Below are 14,495 nucleotides of genomic sequence, written 5' to 3'. Positions count from 1 at the left end.
ATGTTCTGCAGCCTTTGGGGGCTTGATAACTGCAGGTCAACAGTGATGAGCATGCTAGCTGGCCTCAGCCTACGTCCCTCATTGGCTTTTGACCACATGTCCTTGCCGTTTGACACCATCTGATATTTGAAAGGGTCTCTGGCTAGAAGGTCAGGGGGGCTGGAACAATTTGTATAGTGGGGGTGTGGAGAGCCATTGAACCAAGCTGTAAATCCTGTATATAATGGAAACCGCTTCAAGCCAGGGGGTGCAGTAGCACCCCTGCCCCCCTCATTCCAGCACCTATGTAGAAGGTAGGGCTGGGATGGTGCGACGAGATACTGAGATGCAGTGACTGAGGTCTGTGTGCTTTGATGGCTGGAATTATAGAAATCAGAGATGAACAAAAATTGATTAGATTGCATAGGCCATCCCCAAAAAACAGAGGGAACGGCACGCTGGGATCGCGGTGCTCTGGCAGAGCTGTCTGGCAGAACCTCCCACGGTGCCTGTTTGTACTATGCCGCCGATAATTTGCAGCCTAGTAGGCAGAAAACGGGTAAAGGATGGGGGTAAGATGGAAGACTGACTGCGTGGGGAAGTTAGCAAAGGCTACCAAGCCCAAGACTTTTTCTTCCTGGCCCTATCTGGTGAACTCATCGTTGAGAAGAGGACTGGGTTTTCTAATGCAACCCACTGTTCAGGGTGTGTTATGTATGTGCCCGAATTACCGAGATGAGTCGGCGACATCGCCCACCTGGGAGAGACAGGACTTTAGCTCAACGTGTAGCAATGCAGGCCTGGAGTGGTACAAGTTCTGTGTTCAGCCCTTTATAGGGACCAAGATGATGGTGGTTACATTGTGGATAACTCCTAACACCATAAAAGAAGAAGTCTAAAACAGAATCAAAGACTAAATCTCAGGGACAATTTAGTAGCTCGACATTAGCCGTAGTACCCCTCTGGGGCACAGGAGGGAGCTCTGAGATTATCACAGAAGGTCCCTTGTGGCACATTTGCAGAGATGTTATAGGGTGACTAACCCTTAACACAAGACTCTTGAACTTCACCCCTTTCAGTCCTGGATCTCAGGCACCTTTGTCCTCTCTCCTCCTCCCCTGGATGTTCAGTGCACCCACCCCTGCCCCCAGCCTACTTTCCGAGGACACTTTTCACACGTGCCTATGGCTCCTCCAGCAGCAAACAGCGCAATAGCTAGATCCCTGTTTGTCGTTGCAATATTCCAGCGAGGTCTAGGGTTGCCAACTCTCCAGGACTGTCCTGGAGTCTCCAGGAATTAAAGATTCATCTTTAATTAAAAGATTATGTCATGTGATGAAACCTCCAGGAATACGTCCAACCAAAATTGGCAACCTTAGCCAGGTCTCATACCTACCAACCAGCCTGTCCTCTCACATGGTCACATCTTTTCTATGCCCCTCCCCCATAAATTTCAACCCCCTCCCCCCCGCTGTGATGCCATAAAGCAGAAGTCCCTACTGTTGTCTCTGGACCCTGGGGCCTGATCACCACTGAGGGGCTTAGTACCTGTGGTCGTAGCATCTGAATACCATCTCTTCCATAGTCATTCGGTATTTCCCCTTTCTCCAGCCTCTGCATCCCCCATCAGAGCCTTTTAGATCTCTCCTCATTTGTAATCTCTCCAACCCCAGCCCCTGTATATACCCTGACCTTGAAGCCCTCACTCCATCCAGGCCAGAAGGGTTAAACCAGCCCCCTTTCAGGAACCCTCAGTGCTACTGCATAGCCGGTCAGAGTCGTCGTTTATTGAATGATGCCAAACGGTACCTCCCCCGTCGGAGCAGTGTGCATCATACCTGCGTGGTTCTCCCCACCCCAGTGCACTGAACCGGCGGCCTCTGGCACAGCAAAGCAGGGAACTGGCTCCACAAATCCTACTGCAGCCTCATTGAAATGCACCACTGGCATGAACACACTGACCTCCGAGAGGATGAACTCCCTTGACATGAGCCAAGCCACGAAGGTCTGAACTCTGCTAAACAAGCCACCGTCTAAGGTCACCTGGATACATTCCCAATTTCACTGCTGCTCCACAGATCGGCTGGGGCTAAGCAGCCAACCTGAAAGCTGCCAATGAGTCGATTGTTCCCCAACCCTCTCCCTTCCTTCCAGAAAGCCTCCCCATTGCTAGCCGGGACCACTGGACACAAGAAGACTGAGGAGTTGCCCTGGTTTCTTTTGCTTTGTGGCTGCCCACTCTCAAAAGTCTCCTGTGCCAGCAACCAGCAACTTCCAGCTGAAGGGGACAAATGGATACAATTTCCCTTGGAACACACACCAATGCATGCAGCTACCTAACTATCCATAGGAGATAGCGTAGCAAAGTGAAACCGCTGAACTTAAAGGAGTGAGAGAAAATCTCTACACTACAGGGACTATACCAGCATAGGTGATAGAACTAGGAGAGTGTGTGTGTGTGTGTGTGTGTGTGTGTGTGTTGGGGGGGTGGGGGTACTGCAGCACTCCCTGGCTTGAAGTGATTTCCATTATATCCAGGGTTTACAATTTGGTTCAATGGCTCTCAGCACCCCCACTATACAAAATGTTTCAGCCCCCTTGTATACCAGCACAGCTACGTCAGCATAACTCTGTAGTGTAGACACAGCCTACACTGACAGAACTCCACCTCCCCGAATGATGGCAGCTATGTTGACTGATGCCTTCTTCTGTTGAGCTGTTGCTACACTGGGACTAGGTCGACATAGCTACGTCGGTCAGGTGAGTGGATTTTTCACCCCCCGATCGCCGTCGCTATGTTGACCAAGTCAGAGGCAGAGAGCAGAATTGAACCAGCATGCACTGGGCCTAATTCTACCCCGTGCAACAAAATGCATATAATGCCTATAACAAACAGATTACATGTCAGATTTCATTGCTTCCTTGCACCCTGCGCCTTGCCAGGACTCTGCAGCCTGGATTCCAGAACCAGGTCTCCACTGGACCCATTGGCAAACAGTCATTTTATTGCCAAAGGACAAGGTGCAGTGAGTGTCGTCTCTCGGACTCTTCCTCGCGGGCCCACGGGACGTGTCTCTGGCTGGGCCACGCGGGAGTGTCTAGGTTCCGTGTCGTCCTTCGATGGCCTGCCGTCTGAAGTACCGGATGGCAGAGAGGGTGCCGACGTTTGCCAGTAACACTGGAAAAGACCCCAACACATTTCAAGAATGAATCTAGGATTATTCCAAAGCCTTAGTTTCAGGGCTAGTCTGAGCAAAACAGTTTTCTGGAGCAGAGTTTCACAACATGAATCTCTGCATCTGATTGCCTTTTTGCTGCAGAGCAACCATGGGTCGTTCATGCTGGTGTCTCTCCTTGTCACAGCTAATGAATAATTTCTCTGCACAACAGTGGCACTTTTCATCTCCGGATTGCAGAGCACGTTGCAAAAAATGAATGAATTTAGCCTCACAAACCCCCTTGATGGGGAAACTGAGGAACAGAACAGAGCGGTGACTCACCCAAGGGACACAGGTGTTGGCCCCACTGCACAGGGGTGAATTTCAACCCTAGTGAGTTAGTGGTGGAGGTTGGCATGGAACCCCTGGACTCCTGATTTCTCACCCTCTGCTCTAACCACCTGGCGGCAACGTTCCCAACTAATTAACCCTTTGGGTGCTGGTGTCCAGTTCCACCTCTCTGTGCCGGCAGATCACAGCACTGTCCGTCCTTTCCAACACCAGCATTTCACGGGGAGCACGGCATGCCCAGGCTAGCACTGGAGGCACATGTTGCCCCATGCATGTTTTGACACCTTAGGGAACACTGACCAGGTTAAGCGATAAGACATGATAGGATGTGGTGATATTGCCACTGTCCGGATACAGGACAGGATTAATCAGAACTAAAGGAATTCTCCTACTGCTTCAAACTATAATTAAAGCCAGCAGCAGCTATGCTGGAGTAAAAGCAGTGAGAGATAGGAATCTCCCCCTTCCTGGGTGAGAGAACCCTAGAAACAGCCGGTGACGGACAGAACATTTCAGAAAGCAGGAAGAGGCCCTTCCGTAGTAGGGAGAGATTCTGCTCCAACCTGTACGATCTGCCTAGCGGGAGGATGTAAGCTTCCAACATTATCTAAAGTTAAATCCTCCCCACCCCTCAAATCCCCCATGCATCTCCCCCTCCCCTTTATGTAAAGCGCTTCTCCTCTCCCACATGGTCATCCTACCTACCAGTCTTCCATGCGTCCGGAGCCTGCAGATCTGACGTCTTCACGGCCCAGGATGCAAAGGCAACGAAGACCAGGCACATGTCCTCCTGCGTGAGAGCTAGGGGAGGGCGGGGCCTTTCTGCGGGAAGAACAACCTGAAACTAAGGGTCAAGCGATACTAATAATACTCCTGTTACATTGGTCATTTCAGCCAGAAGTCTTTCTGGTATTTAAGCCTTACATTCATTGGCTTTTTCACCAATCCCCTGCTAAGTTTTTCAAAAGGAAAAGAGAAAGGATCTTTTTGCAATGTTGTACAGCGTTCCTCTCCCTACAGAATCGGCCACGAGCCCCTTCTTCTTCTAATTTTTGGAGAACATGGGTCCAATTCTGGAAGACACTTCCCCATAATCTTTTCACTCTACCCAGTTTTAAACAGTTCACCCGGTTTTCAGACTTTGTGGCCAAGCTTAAGAGTTTGAAAGTAGCTTTTAATTTGTGTAGCGAAGGGACATGCCACTGTGCCAACTGGGAACTTAGCAGGTCTATCTAGCCAAGTTATCTAGCCCCATTTACCATGGGATATGTGCGACTCACAGTCTTTAATGGATTTATCCTCACAACACCCCTCTGAGGTTAGGAAGTGTCATTATACCCATTTTACAACCGGAGAACTGAGGCACAGGGAGACTAAGGGTATGTCTACACTACACACTAAGTCCAGGCTCTGACTCCAGTGGGAACGCAAGGCCCCCTTCTCTCCACACACAAATCACTCTGACTTGGTTCCGGGAGCGCTCAGCACCCAGTTCCCAGGATTTTGCTTTTGGGGGCAGGGGGCGGAGCCTGCTGTGACTCAGGCCTGTTGTGTTGCAGGGTGGACACAGCTCAGGGTACACACCTGAGTCAGAAGGTCTGTGTAGTGCAGTGTGGACTTAGAAACACTGAGTCTGGGTCCCAAGGCCCTGGGTTGACAATGCAGTGTAGACATACCTTAAGTGACTTGCCCAAGGCCATACAAGAAGTCTGTGGCGGAGCAGGGGACTGAACCCAGGTCTCCTGAGTTGCAGGCTAGTACCCTAACCACCAGGCAAGCTTTGAGAAGCGGGTGGTCCAGCAGAGCCACTGGCGTGGGGAGTCAGGGGAGACCTGGCTGTGCTGTGTGACCCACAGAGCGGTGGTTTCCCCATCTGTACAGCAGGGTTCATGAGAAGTACCCACCCTTGTAAAGTGCTTTGAGATCCATGGATGAAAAGCAACATGGAAGAGGACTAAGCCTGGTTATTAGTTCTATGAGAAGCCTCCACGCCCCCTGCACTCCATCATGGCCATTCGGAGTCTCTGGGCTGCTCTCCAGGGCGTATGGCAGACACCGCTTGGGATCTCTCACTCTGATGGCGTCCCCAGGCTAGCAACCTTCGAGGCATGTTGCAAGAGGTTTGGTCTGTTTGCTTGTTTGATCAGGTTTTTAATTAAAGCCAGTTTTATTAATTAGTTACTACCAAGGCAAAGGGTCTTTTCTCGGGGCAGATAAAGAGGCAGCGCTTTGCTGAGTCACCCATTGGGAGGGCTCAGGCCTTATTTGTTTGTTTTTAATATTAACCGGGAGGCACCATGGCTTTAAGCCCAGTATAAACTTTTAAATAAAGACGGTGGCTGTCCTAATGGGTCACATTTCCTCTCCTTCTATTCCCAGCCGCTCTCTAAAACCTCTCGCACCTACTCACAGTCATAAGCAACGCCTGAGTAACCTTTAGAGGCTCCAGCGGGTGCTTATTAAATTAGCCCTGGTTCTAATGTTCTCCTCGTCTGTTTCTGCACGGAAGGTCCCAGTTTGCCTTTCTCTCCTGCCAACATTGTGCCTGTCACATCCCAGGCACACCGGCTCAGCAACCATCGCGCTAGCTTGGTACAGACAGCGTTCCTGGCCATTGACCCCTCAAACAGAAATCCAGCTTCAAGCTTCCCCAGTTCACCTTCGTGAATTGGCACGCAGCAAAGGCGGATTCTGAACTCTGGTGGGCCCTGTCCACAGTTGGGTTTAAACACACTTGTTGCCAGCAGAGTTCTAGCTTGCTTTCCCTGACCACTGTGGAGAAGGACAGATCAGTTGTCACCAGTCTTTACACATAGTCTTCCTTCCAACTCCTTTTTCTTAGTGTGTGAACAAGTTTTTAGTCTTGGAAGAAATGCTTGTGGCGGTGTTAGTTTGGGTTGCACACAGTTCTGTGTACAGGGAGGCAGGAGAGTTTGCTTTTCTTTCTGCTCTGGGCTCTGACTAGAGTCAGTTCTGGAGGGATGGTTGCCCCCGGGGAGCTGGGCACTGGTGTTGGGCTGAAGGGATTGCCCGCATACTGTTTGTGACCACCTCTGCTCCAGGACTGGTGGATGTGCATTAATAAAGCAAGTTACGCACAGCATATCCCCAGATTCCACGTTACTGAGTTCTCCTTCCCTGGGAAGCTGACTTGCAAGATGCTAACAACTGCTACTGCTCAGCAGAGGAATACGCTAATGGTGGGAGAAGGGGCAACATCCTAAAGCAGTTTGGTTTTGTAATGCCCATGGGATCAGCTCCCAAACAGCCCTGCCAAAGTCCAAGGCTGTTGGGCAGTGAGGGAACGTGGTTAGTGCATGATTTGGGTCTCACTATGCATGACCAAGCTATGCCTTAACCATGCCAAGGGATTCTTGGGTTGCAAGCGTATCCTCCAGCATGTTTGATGATGGGACCACAGGCTAACGAAGGGGATGGAACCGTGTGATTAGCATGATTCACAGAGCAAAGAACAACAGGGACAGCGGCACTATCTCTGGGCAGCAACATCAGGAACGTCAGTGTGTTGGTGCCAGGGGGTAGAGGGCTGGTTCTGGGCTCTGGAGAAACTAGTGTAGCATCAGGGAATTCAGTGCTGTGCTGGGAGCTACAGGCAAACAGAAAACCCAGCACTGGGTCTGGGCTGTGGCCCCAGAGCAGCGTAGCGGCTGCAGATGGGGTTTGGGGCAGAGGCACTGGATAGTTCAGGGCCTGGGGAATCCAGCAATGTTTCTGGGCAGCAGCCCTATGGACACCACGGCTTCTGTTTCCTATTTAATCAGTGAGCCTGTTTCTACAAGGGAGCGCCATGTTTTTAAACCCTGGGGCAGCGAGAAGGGACCAGCCGGGGCCAGGATCAAACATTTACCTGCTAGTGCAGGGGCCATCCCTAAATCCTCTGGCTTCAGCTGGATTCTCCCGGGAGGCCTCAGCTGGAGAAGGGAGAGCCTCTTTATGGAACCTCGTGGGACCGGGACCCCGCGGTCGGAGGGGCTGCGTCTGACCAAGCGCATTGGCTTTTGCAGGAAGGATTTCAAAGCTGCCATGGCTTTTCTTGCCTCCAAGCCCGGCATGCGCAGGAAGATCCGCCCCCAGCTCCTCCTGCCTCTTGCTCCGTCCGTAAAGAAATGTTCATAAACCTCGGGGATGGAGATAACACCGCCGGGCTCTCCGGCTTTGGCCGAGCCCGGGTCCTCCCGGCTTTCGCACGATGAGGACGTTTGCTCCAGGGTGCTGATCCTGTCTGTCTCCACAAAGGTGTCTTTGCTGCCATTTTCTTCAGGTTCGTTAAAGAAATATTCATACATCTCAGGCCCGTACATTTCAGGCACCTCCTGCTCCTTCTCGCAGGGAGACATGGGCGTTTTCGCCACCCCACCCAAGCTGTTCATCTCCCCCCCCTGCTCTTGGGCGTCACAGAAAAAATAGTCATACATCTCCGGCCAGGTCAGGGCAGGTATGGCCCCCTCCTGAGAGTCCTCAGCTGCTGAATGATGAGGAAACAGCCCTCCTAGGAGCCCAGATCTCTGCCTTCCCTGGGCTCCATCTTCAGCATCCCCTCCAACTGCCATGGTGCTTCCAAGACGCAGGGGCTTCCCAGTGGTGCTCCTCCACTCCTCTCTCTGTGACGCAGTGGGTCTGCTGCTCTGATTCAACGACATGTTCTCATGGATTCCTAAATCAGTTGCTTGCTTTGGCCTTGCACGACTGGTCTTCTTCAGTTCCCCTGGGAAGGGCTGCACTGCAGGGCCTTTCACCGCCTTGCTCCTGGGAGCGTTGACGGCCTGACCCCCCAGTGCCAACCCTCGCCCCTCATCCCCCAGCATGCCACAGGTCAGGGTACCACCTCGCTGAGCTTCATCCTCACCCTCCAGCCCCCCAAGAGCTGGTTTGGCCACTATTCCCTCTCCTTTGCTCTCTCGCAGTAGGGCAGAGGAGGTTAAAAACTCCATAGTTAGAGTTGAGCTTTGCAGTGCCACGGCCCCGTGCGACGGTGTCACTATGGCTGTGAGCGTACCCTGGTGCTCACGGCTGTCACCCTGGTGCGCAGGCCTTCTGGGCTGCACGACATCCGGAGAGTCGCCAGGGGAACCCGGAGCAGTCAAGGCTTGACCGAGACCCAAACGCTCCCCTGGATTCTTCCCAGCAGGCCGGCTCTCCCCTGGTATTCTGGAACACGTTGGCTGCAGGGGCTCTGCAGATGGATTCTGGGAAATGTCACTGTTTGGGTCTGGCAGCCCAGGCTCTAAACAGAGAGACCAGTTCGCCTTTTCCCCCGCTGGCCTCTCTATCCCCCCTGAAGCAGCCAGCGCTGGGGAGCTCACATCCGCTGCATGAACTGGCCTTTCAGACTCTGCCTTCTCTGGGCTGCCTTGTAGATGCTCCCCTGGTAATGCCCCCTCCTGTGGAGCTCCTTCTGGCAGGTGATCGTGGGGTACTACGGCCAGACCCCCTCCTGCCTGTACAGCAAACGGGGCGGCCACTGCACGTTCTGCGGCCTGGCCCACTTCGTTGCGGGAGCTGTCCTGGGCCTGGAGCGGCTTCTCCATGGCATGGCTAGCTGGTCCGGCAAAGCCGGCCTCTGAGAAACAAGGCAGCTGCCTGTCCTGGGCGCTGGGCATCAGCGGAGTCTGCTGGGGGGATCTGGGCGTGTCGCTCTCACACAGAAACCTGCTGCCTGAGCCCAGATCCATTTCATCCTCGCTGCCCGACAGAACCTCCTCCAGGAACAGGTGCCCAGGGATGGGCCGGGGCGGGGCGGTCTCTCCGGGGACCCCATGTGGGGGGCAGGGTCCCGGGCCAGGAGCTGGCGTGCTGCCTGCCCTCACTGTGATCAGCCTGGCGGTGCGGGGGCTGCCGGCCTCGCCGTCCCCTTGCTCAATGTCACTGACGCCCAGCTCCTCCGCCGTGGCCAGGGCAGCCGGGATTAAGCTGCATTCTTCAGCAGCCGAGTAAAACTCCGCCCAGTCCCTGTCATTCAGTTGGATGCTGTACTGGAAATTCTCCATCTCTGCAGTGGCAAAGCAAGGGGAGGGGGGCCAGTGAGGACGAGGGCACCGGGGAGGGGCGCCCAGGTACCCACCGAGACGAGGCCACCAGGCCACTTGAGCCTTTTATCTTCAATTAACCCTTTCCCCTCCGGTTCCTTCACTATTCTGCTGTGCTGCTGCCATCCGCAGTCTCTTGCGGTTGAAACCAATGGGACGCTAGGACAGATCTTGGCCTCTCCATCAGCCTGGCAGGGGCCTCCTCCTCCTCCCATACATCAGCATGACAGGGGGCATCACCCCCCTAGACACATCTAATACCTACAGCAGCCAGGCAGCCGTTAAATAGTGGAGACAATCCTCGGCTTTAACGCATGTGAGCCTTAGTGCATCTGTGTTAGGATCAAATTATCTTACATGCCATGTAGCTCCATTTTGGGATTTTCTAATCTCGTCTGCATTAGCATAAGGGGGCACCCTGGGGAGTTAATAGAGCAATTGCAAGAAGCTGGAGGGGCACAGACGAATTTCTGTGCCTCTAGGGTGTTGCAGATTCTTACACTGTCTGGGCCATTGCTCAGTGGATCTGAGTGGATCTAATGTCCTTTCAGGTGCAGACTCCTCTGTGGATTGCACCTGCTCTTTCATGGCACGCCTTTCACCACACATTTTATCCCTTCTTTCTAAGTCGCCTGTACCTCCTTGACCAAGATCCTTGGCTGGTGTAACAGCTCCATTGACTTAAATTTACACCCGCTGAGGATTTGGCCACTTGCGCCTCCCTGGAGGCATGACGAGGTGCAACAATGCCACATAAACGCATTCAAGAAGCAGAGGTTTGCAAAGCCACAGCTGCCTGGCCCATTTCCTGGGGACAGCTTTTCCCCCCGAAGCGGTGGGGAAGCGAGTCAGGGGTCAGAGAGCAGCGAGACACAGCCAGCATGCAGAGCATGCGAACGCATCCTACCTGGGGAACAACTTAAGCTGGGGATGGAGCCAGGTGCAGAGTGGTGCAGCGAAATCCTCCCAGCGCAACATGGTGCCGTACCCTTGACGGGGACATTGAGAGCCAGACTTCAGAGCGGCTCCATTCACAGGCCAAAAATAGCCCCCAACTTGTCATGTGAACCGCCATACGTGCCAAGGGCTGTTCCATAAATAGCTTATGGGGGAGAGGCTCTGGGCTTGCCAGCCAATGGGTTTCCCTCTCACACACACAACAGGGTCCCTTGGCCACCCACAGACACATGGGGCCCTCAGGGTTGGAGTTACACCCATGTAAGTGAAGGCCACGCAGGGCACAGGTGCTGGGCATAGGGCACAGAACTCACAGAAAGAAGGCAGAGTTGCAAGGATGCTCCCAGAATGGCAGATGGACACATCCCATGACAATGACTGAGGCGAATAGCTTCGTAAGTTAGAGGAAGTGAACTGAGGTTGATTCTGTAGGATAAATGGTCCCAAGAATGATCAAATCCTCAGGCTTCAGGGCATGATCTGTCTATCTGGGGTATGTCTAAGGCACGTATCAGTGCTATCGAAGTGCAGATGGACATCGGATCACCTCACATGGTCAGGGACAAATGTCCTCCCCCAGCACACTATCGTACATGGTGGCAGCTCTGCAGTTCCTGGCCCTGGCCGCTGACAGAGACAGGGTGGCTGGATCAGACAGCCAAGATACACAAAAGGTAGGTGGGGAAGTGACTTGCCCAGGGCCACCCCGCAGGGCTGTGGCAGAGTGAGGGAGAGAACCTGGCTCTCCTGAGTCGCTCTGCGCGAAATCATGCTGCCTTCTGTTTCATACACACTATCTCCAGAGGTCTCTGCAGAGCACCGAGCCAGTAGCATGGGGAGCGTCCCTGCAAGTGCCGGAGCTTTTATTGGCCAATTCATAAGAACCAATGGTCCATCTAACCCAGCTGCTCCATGCAGCTTTGGCCATGTGCTCTTATATCCCCGGGGAGCAGGGTTATCCCAGGAGTGGTGGGATTCCAGACACCAGAGATGGGCGGCAGAGGCCCTGTTTGAATGCCATGCACCCTACATAGAGACCCCGCGGAAACTGAGAGCGAGTTCAGCACAAGCCTGGCTCGGGGAGTTTTTAACCCCACCTGGTTGACAGGCGTATGGCTCCAGAACACACAGAGATCCCAGACGTCCTGACACACCTCCCCAGGACGGAGGCACAGCTGCAAGCTGTGAGCAAACCGGGATTGACACACAGCCCCACTAGAAGTTCAGCCAGCTACTCCCTTTTCCTTCTGCTCTGACACTGTATATAGGGGGAAAGCGCCTTCTTGTGGTGCCGTGAGATCACTGCAGGCACACGGCGCCAGGCTGGGAGTTCACAGGATGCGAGGCTCTGAAACTGCTGCCAGGCAGGGCCCACTGTGGTGATGTAAACAGTGACCGGAATTTGCTTCCTTTCTCTGTTCTGTGGGCTGACGCACGCTGGGGGCTCGTCAAGCAGAGAAAATATGGAAGGAAGGAGGTCGACTGTCTTCTGTCCTTATCTTGTTTTTGATCTGGCTACACCCAACTCCTCCCACCCAGCCACCCACTCTCCCATAGTCCCAGAAGGGAAATTGATCCGCTTCCTTTTCTTGGCGACAGTAAACTTCCTTTTTCTGACTCCTCCAGCAGCCGGCGGTTCAGGCAGAGAACGCGTCGGACCATGCCTCGCAAACCACAGCGCAGAACATGAAAGGGAGAGGCGCAGCGAGGCGGAACTGAAAGCCAGACGTGGGCTGTCGGGCCACGTTGTCAGCGTCACACTGAAAGCCATAGCAGGAGCAGCCACACACTAAACCCAACAGGAACGGCACATGTTCATTTAGCTGTCCAGGGGAAGCCCACATGCCATCGGGGGAGGAGGGAATTATGCACTGACTAGCAGTTCTTTGGCTTCTCTATATAGGGTGACCAGACAGCAAATGTGAAAAATTGTGATGGGGGTGGGGGGTAATAGGAGCCTATATAAGAAAAAGACCCAAAAATCGGGACTGTCCCTATAAAATTGGGACATCTGGTCACCCTACCTCTATACCATGGTCATGAGAGAGCAAGGACAAGCCTCCCCAACCTGCTGCACTGTAAGCCACCTGCAGGCTGCAAAGGGGGCACCAGGTGACTCTCAAAGGCAACCCAATAGTTCTAGCCTTAACAGGATGGACCATAGTTCTTTCTGTATGAGACCCTGAAACCCCTCTACAGCAGTCAGCTCTTTTGGGCGGGGTAGGTCACCAATTAAATAAGCACAACCTGGCCCACGCCATAAGGGCTAGACAACTATGGATGATTGCAACGTATACTGTAATAGTGGCTCGACAATGCCATCTACTGAGCAAAGGGTGGGAGGACACAGTTCTCCCCAATAAAGCCCAGACTTGGGAATTGGGACTTTTGTATGAAGGACGTGATGTAAATAACTGTAACATAACCACGTAATTGGAGCTGGGACTGAAGTGAAACGGCAGCTCCAAACTCTCAGTCTGCCAGTGCAGGACGCAACGTGGGCCAAAGCCAGAACGAAGGGCACAGACAAATTATTCGCAGAGGAAAACTTAAAACTGCGGTGAGATTCCTTCCTTTCGTGTCAGTGACTCTCTAATCTCCCTCTCGAGATTCTGTATTTCTAGCATAAAATGATTTCCAACACTAAAATTGAGGGGGACACCAAAGCTGTGTTGACTGTAACTTTGGGGCTAGGAACAGTGATTTTTCTTCAAACAATGTACATTTGAGGGGTAGGCCCCTCACTCAATTTTTAGGGGCACTTGGAACCCAAGTCTGCCAGATTGGGATTGAACATGAGCACGATTATACGTGGGACCTTCAGAACTAAGGCTGTGAACCTCAACTCTAGGGCTAAAGCGCTAACGTTCCTAGCTGGAAGCTGTAGCATAGGCAGCGTGTCTCCCTGTGCATCAGGCACAGAAGGGGATGCTTAACACACACTGAACAGTGGGTTAATTTGCACTGAAACTCAGAGTCAAATTCAGCTGAAACCACCAGTCTGGTTTTGCTGGTTTGGGGGCAGGTGGATGGCTGGGAAATATCACCCCAAACCACCGAGGTTTGCCTTGTTTCTGTCCAAACCCATTAACCGTCTCTGTCTTCTCCTGAAAACTCTCTTAAGATTCAGCCCATATTCCCGGAGAAGTCCACAGTGGGCTCACTCAAAGGTCAGCCCGCGCTGAGTTGAAATGCAGCCCAAGCTTGCCTGAAACACAGCCAAGCTCCTCCAAAAGGCTTGCAAACCTGGCCCAAGTTTCGGGTTGCTAATCCAAATCTCGCTGGGTTTCAGGTTTGGCTGAGCTCGACACATAAATACAGCCTCCGGCTGCGGCCCTCACTTCCATTGGCTGGCCTTTCAGGGTGACAGGGCAGCAGCAAGCGCAGGACTCCCTGCCAGCCTGGCTCTAAAGAAAGGGCGGGTGGAAACTGGGGTGGGCAGCCGGCACCAGGCTTTTAAGCAGAAACCCCAGGCCTGTAGCAGGCCTTAAATACGAGTGGATCCGGGAATCAGAATGGCCTGCTCCTTCCCTGAGCAAAGCCCATTGTTGTCCCCACCCTAAGGCAATCTGCTAGCTTTGCCTCCCAGCCCCATCGGGTCGGCCTCCGCCGGATTATTGCTGTGCCAGAGAGGAAAGGAACTCAGTGCATTTCATCTCGTCCCGCTGCTCGTGGTGCAAAACAAAATGCAATGCTCCAGCCCAAAACCTGTTGAACTGTTGAAGGGGCCAGCCGTTTTGAGGGCTTTAAGGAAATTCACAGGGTAAAAGCAATGGGAGTTTTGCCATTGACTTCAACTGGGCCAGCATTTCACCCCTGGAATTTAAGGTGTCCTGCCATTTCCACTAGGTGTCACTTAAGGACAGACAGTTAGCCTATTTCATTGATATTTAACCCCTTCTTTGCAAATTGGACACCATTAAATTAGGCTTGAATAAAGACTGGGAGTGGATGGGCCATTACACAAAGTAAAACTGTTTCCCCTTGCTTATTTCCCCCCCCT

At 52.9% G+C, this 14,495-nt stretch overlaps 1 protein-coding gene across 1 annotated transcript; it reads right to left on the bottom strand.

The window, feature by feature from the left end:
* Positions 1-2,555: 2,555 nt before the first annotated feature.
* PERM1 (PPARGC1 and ESRR induced regulator, muscle 1) lies at positions 2,556-10,488 on the bottom strand. The gene is made up of 4 exons (XM_024201657.3): positions 10,443-10,488; positions 7,357-9,498; positions 4,194-4,310; positions 2,556-3,157 (listed from the first exon to the last, which is right to left on the bottom strand). Exons 2-4 carry the CDS (start codon positions 9,494-9,496, stop codon positions 3,078-3,080), a joined length of 2,337 nt encoding a protein of 778 aa, XP_024057425.2. The 5' UTR covers positions 9,497-9,498; positions 10,443-10,488; the 3' UTR covers positions 2,556-3,077.
* Between the last annotated feature and the right edge of the window lie 4,007 nt (positions 10,489-14,495).

Source organism: Terrapene carolina, unplaced genomic scaffold (assembly GCF_002925995.2).
Source record: "Terrapene carolina triunguis isolate 2854851 unplaced genomic scaffold, T_m_triunguis-2.0 Scaffold714, whole genome shotgun sequence".
NCBI classification, from domain to species: Eukaryota; Metazoa; Chordata; order Testudines; family Emydidae; genus Terrapene; species Terrapene triunguis.
This window is presented reverse-complemented; position numbering and strand designations above follow the sequence as displayed.